Here is a 5890-nt window from a genome sequence, read left to right on the forward strand (position 1 = left end):
CACACACACACACACACACACATAGCTTGAGACTTGCACACTTTCACTCTCTCCTCGGGCTAGAGTTTATGTTCTCTTGTTCACTCCCTTTCTCGAACTCACACATTCTTTTACACCTCCGTGTGGTCTCCTTTCACTCACACACTCCACACACATACACCTCACACACACACCTCACACACACCTCATAGACACTTGACACACAACTCACACACACACTTGACACACACACTTGACACACACCTCACACACACACTTTCTCCTTACACTCTCTCTTTGTCTTTAACTTGCCCCAGTCTTTTATTGTTACTCCAAAGGCAGGTAAGAAAAAAAATTGTATAATCATTACCAGATCAAATTCAGAAGAATGTCTACATCGCACAGAGAATTATATAATTATAGAATTATATAATTGTCCTCCAAAGTTTTAAGCTTCTCCTATTTCCAGGCCGATGGCCAAAATAATAATTGTAAACTTATCGTTATTTAACCTTTAACTTTTGACTTATTTATACTTCAGGGCTGAAAGGTCCGAGGTCGGCTATATGTTGTTTTCCTGTGATGTGCTAATGATATGTCAAAGCTGCCAGGCAGTGGCCAGAAAGAGTCAAGCTAACCCTTCACTCGGCAGTTCTGCTAGCTTCTGCTTCTGTACGCTGCACACAATGACTCCATAGCTCTTCCCTAAATTAAAATACCCCATGTTTGTGTTCTCTTGTTCCATGGTTGTGTCTCTTACACTAATAATTTTCATAGTTTTAATAAATTCTTTTACTTTTTAGTAATGGACCCTGTATGACTCTAACAGTACATGGCTCTGTTTCATTTTCTAATAAACTCTTTAAACTTTCTTTGCAAGTTAAACATTAATCTGAAACTACCATTGTGTAGTTATTACGTTGCTTCCAAGATGAGAGCACACAGCATGTACCTGGGCCATTGGGACTGTGCTGTGCTGTGCTGTGCTGTGCCCTATGCCTCAAGTTTTGATTAAGAGTCATTACATCAAGGAACATCTAGCTTCACAGAATTCTCCAGAACAAAAGGAGAAAGAAATAGAAAGTTAGATATAATAAAATAATTATATACACCAAGGCCAACTGAAAACCAGCCACATACAAATGAAATCTATACCGCTGTTGTCCAGGGCTAAGGTTAAGAGAAATAGGAACATTTTTACAAATGAGCTGCCTGCAGGCTTCTGAGATGTCACCAGGCCTGCTGTGTGTAGTTCCTTATTTCTGATGGCATGTCCCCTGGAAAGATGTGTTTCCTACTTCTCAGGGTCCCATATGCCATCTGTGTCATGGTACGCTGTCCCAGCAGTCCAGTGTCATGAAATGATCTTCAAAGTATCAGCTTAAAACTCTACTGAGCTGGGCAGTGGTGGCATGCTCCTTTAATTCCAGCACTTGTGAAGTAGAGGCAGCAAAGTTCTGTGAGTTCACGTCTAGCCTGGCCTACAGAGAGTTCTAGGACAAGGTAGGCTACAAGAGAAACCAGTCTCAAACAAAATAAAACAGAAAAGGGAAAACACACACACATACACACACACATTTAGTAAAAACTGGGAGCCAATAAAGTCAGTGCTGCTAAGAGACTTCACAGCAGAGGTCATTTCTTAGCTTGCTTTGTGTAGGTGTCTGTGAATGTGTTTTTTATTAGGAAAAATAAAGATAACACATGAGGCTAAAGAGATGCGTAGAAAATCTATTAAAGAGTACATTTTGAGAAAGAAAACTTATATGGACTGCCTGTAGCCTTCTGGAACAGAGGTGCAAGCTGACCAAAGTGGTGGATGACAGTGGGCAGGACACTGGCCTCTTAAAGAAGGTTAAAGAAATCCCATGTAGCCGTTACCCCAACCAAGGCTCAATGTGCAAAGCAGCCTATTCCAGCCGTGCCTGCGAAGACCAAAGGCGCTGCTGTTGAGCAGAGCCGCCATGGTCTCCAAATGTAGGCAGTGAGAGAGGGTCACCTCCAGAGTTTTTCAGAACAGATTGCTGAGCCTGAGCCACCAGGAGAGCGGGAGCGGGGACTAAATTCTCCTGTAGTACTTTGATGCCATGGCACCTGTGATTATGACAGGGTGGCCGTCAGTGTGAGCAGTGCACATGGAGCCTCTCTGATGTCGCTGTTGTTTTCCAGGGCATTGTGAAGGAGTGCCCTCCGTCTGAAACAGAGGAGAGGAACAGGATCGCCGCTGCCATCTTCTACTCCATCAGCCTGACCCAGCAGGGCCTGCAGGGGGTGGAGCTCGGGACCTTCCTCATAAAGCGAGTGGTCAAGGAGCTGCAGGTGAGCACACTGGAGCAGGACCCCAGCTCCGCGGGTCACTGTCATGATGGCAGGCGAGCCCCCACCTCGCTGGACACACAGGATGCAGACAGGAGGGAAAGAAGGAAGGGAAGGAGCTAGAACGGCATCAGGTGCTCTGGACCAGGCCAGGAGCCAGAAGAGCAGGTGTGGGCACAGCATGGCGCTGGCTGTCAGTGTGCATGTGTTGGGAGGATGTGCGCTGTGTGGAGAGACTTTGCCTGGGGTTTGCCCTGCACTCCTTTCACACACATCTGGGCACATGTCAGCATGGCTGCCCATCACACTCTGATGTGCCAGTCTATGTAGTACAAATGACCGTCCTCCCCATCATACTATGCCAGACCCTCCCTCCCTCCTTCCCCACAGCCTTCATGGCCTCGTGAGGGGAGTTTGCAGGTTAGACCTGGCAGCATAAAGATCTGATTCCCTATTCTTTGCTGCCTGGGAGAGACACTAGTTAGGGTCTTAGTTAGGGTTTATTGCTGTAAAGAGACACAGTGACCACAACTCTAATAAAGGAAACCATTTACTTGAGGCTGGCTTACAGTTCAGAGGTTCAGTCCATTACTATCGTGGTGGGAACATGGTGGCAGGCAGCAGGTACAGTGCTAGAGAAGAAGCTGAGGTTTACATCTTGATCCACAGTGACACACGTCTTCCAACAAGGCCACACCTCCTAATAGTGCCACTCCTGGGCCAAGCATTCAAACACGTGAGTCTATGGGCCATTCCTAGTCAAACCGTCACAGACACATTACATGTCCTAAGACAGAAAAGCTGCAGTTTACCCTGGGCACAGCTCTTCCGGCGGCCTCATGGGGAGCAGGCGGCCCCAGTGACGAGTCGTAACTTGCTGCTGAGAGCGGCTCTGCCAACTGCTCCCTCCTCCGACCTTCTCTGCTCAGACACAGTACATGGTGGCAGCCAGAAGCTCCTGTGCGTGCGTTGCTCTGGCTCAGGGTAGTAGCTGGGTTTGATCCTGGAGACAGGCACCTGTCATTGAGCTACATCTACAGTCCCTATCCCCAGTCTACCCATTTCCATGTTTTATTTTGAGATAGAGTCTCTCAAAATTTTTCAGGCTGCCTCGAGCTTACAACCCTCCTGTCTCAGCTCCAAAGTGGCCGTGATGACAGGCATGTGCCAAGCAGATTTAGAGAACTTGGTATTCTAGGTGTCTGCTCTATCACATTCTAACTAACTCCGTCCCCCAGAGAGACTGAAAACACACCCCTCTCTCTTTCCTCTGCTGATGGTGGTAAAGTGTGCTGAAGGGAGAGGAAACACAAGGAAGTCAGAGAGCAAGCCAGATCTAGGGTTCTGGGTGATCCACCCAAGACCCTTCATGGACAGAGCTAGAAGCTTGACCCAGAAGTCACCTGTGGCCACTTCCTGGAACTCATTTCTGAGCCAGAAAGTCCCTCCCAAGTGCCCTCCTCTGAAAGCTGGCAGAAGCCAGCACCCTTCTACACCAAGGGCTCAGTCACCGGGGTTTCCAGGCAGCACACTCAAGAGCCCCCGTGCCAGTGAGGAGACTGTGGGAAGCCACAGCCCATCTCTCTGTGCTGCTGTTGACTCTAGATGGTGAGTAGACCATGGATAGCATAAGTCACATGGAGAACACACCTCAGCTGTGGAGTAAAGGAGAAGCCAAGGGCACCACGAGGCGCCAACTCAGCTGTTCTCACAGAGGTGGGATTTTCCCATAGTGAGCTTACTGTGTTCATAGTCAAGGAGTGCACATGCTTGAAAACCATCTGCGAGTTCTCTGTGTAATGTGTATAGCCGTGATTATGCTGTGCCCTCTGCTGACCAGTCATGAGTCACTAGGCATATGCGTATCAAGCATCAGAAGCCGGCTCTCTGGTTATGAGCAAGCCGCCCACTGCTGACCACTGCTGTGGGTTGGTGTGGCTGGAGATGCCAGTTATAGGCTGATGTTGGGGTGCAAGATGCCTCCCGGCCTTGACAGTCGCCAGAGTCCTCATGAAGGAATGTACAGCGAGGCCGTCAGCTGGCACTGCTGCCTGCAGCAGCACACATAGGCTGTGTGGGGAGTGTTCCCACGTGTCCCACCCTGCTGACCATGTGTTCTCTGCCTTCCCTCCTTTGTCTACCTGCTGTGCAGAAGGAGTTCCCTCATCTGGGGGCCTTTTCAAGCCTGTCACCTATACCTGGATTCACCAAGTGGCTGCTGGGTCTTCTGAATGTGCAGGGAAAGGAGCACGGGAGGAACGAGCTGTTCACAGACTCAGAGTGCAAAGAAATCTCAGTGGTCACAGGTGACCCTGTCCACGAGAGCCTCAAGGGGCTCCTGAGCAGTGGTGAGTGGGTGAAGTCGGAGAAGCTGGCACAGGCGCTGCAGGGGCCACTGATGAGGCTGTGTGCCTGGTACCTGTATGGTGAGAAGCACCGAGGCTACGCCCTCAACCCAGTGGCCAACTTCCATCTGCAGAATGGGGCTGTGATGTGGCGTATCAACTGGATGGCTGACAGCAGCCTCAAAGGCCTCACCAGCTCATGCGGCCTCATGGTCAACTACCGCTACTACCTGGAGGAGACGGGCCCCAACAGCATCTCCTACCTGGGCTCCAAGAACATCAAAGCTTCTGAGCAGGTCCTCAGCCTGGTAGCCCAGTTCCAGAACAACAGCAAACTCTAGGGACGTCCTTCCCAAAGCTTGGGCCTCTTCTCAGAAAGGAGGCTGTGTTCTGATGGGCTAGGTCTGCTCACCACAGGAGCCTTTTCAGGGAAGCCACAGCCGTGCTGTGTCCTCTGACCTCAGCAGGCACGCCGGAGGCCACACCTCAGCTGTCACCGTGCTGGCCGACTCACTGCTGGTGGTATGGTACATGTGCCCTGGGGATGTCACTGTGCTTCTCCAGAAGCCCTTGCTGCTGTCCACAGTCTGTGCCTTCAGAAAGCTCTACAGATGCAGCCACAGGCCGCCCAGAACCCAGAGCTTTTGGAGTATGAAGAGCTGACAGTCATGGTCTCTATTTGGGAAAGGGCTAAGGTCTGTGCTGTGGCTGCTACAGCTTAAAGCTCAGACTAGGGAGTGTTTGTGACATCACAGGGTGTGTTCAGCGCCCCAGGGACGCTGCTGCTTGAGGCCAGAGTTGGCTTTATAGGGTTTAAATGAGATTCCAGTTCATAATGAACTGAACAGTAAAGAACAAATTTGTTCTGTAAATATTAAACATGATTGTTCACTGTACACCTTTCTTCGAGCGTACTTCACTGTGTACTTTTCTTCAAGATTAGAGTCCTGGCAAGGCTCACACTCAGCTCTGAAATGTCCATGGTGTCTTGTTCCTCAGCCAGCCCACTGGGGACAGTGTGGATGAGATCATAGGTGCTGGATAAGGTGTGGAGGAGAGGGGTGGGTGTGTGTGTGTGACCCTCACGTTTGGGCGCCAGGTGACCTGGCCCATGCAGGTCAGTCAACGGTCTGCAAGAGAGAGAGTGGGGATGGAGGGGCAAGAGACTCAAAGAGTGAAGACAAGACACGGAGTCTGATCAAGTCCTGTTTAGTGAAAGGAAATCCTGGGTCTATATAAGCACAAGCAGG

At 49.9% G+C, this 5890-nt stretch overlaps 1 protein-coding gene across 1 annotated transcript in view; it reads left to right on the forward strand.

Moving 5' to 3' along the window:
- Mlycd (malonyl-CoA decarboxylase) overlaps positions 1–5536 on the forward strand; it is a 16437-nt gene extending 10901 nt beyond the window's left edge. The window contains exons 4-5 of the mRNA XM_028753675.1: positions 2149–2298; positions 4448–5536. Coding sequence (XP_028609508.1) covers positions 2149–2298; positions 4448–4981 — 684 coding nt within the window. The 3' untranslated portion in view covers positions 4982–5536. The remainder of the gene's footprint in view (positions 1–2148; positions 2299–4447) is intronic.
- Positions 5537–5890: the final 354 nt, after the last annotated feature.

This window comes from Grammomys surdaster, unplaced genomic scaffold (assembly GCF_004785775.1).
Source record: "Grammomys surdaster isolate TR1022 unplaced genomic scaffold, NIH_TR_1.0 128, whole genome shotgun sequence".
Taxonomy (NCBI): Eukaryota; Metazoa; Chordata; class Mammalia; order Rodentia; family Muridae; genus Grammomys; species Grammomys surdaster.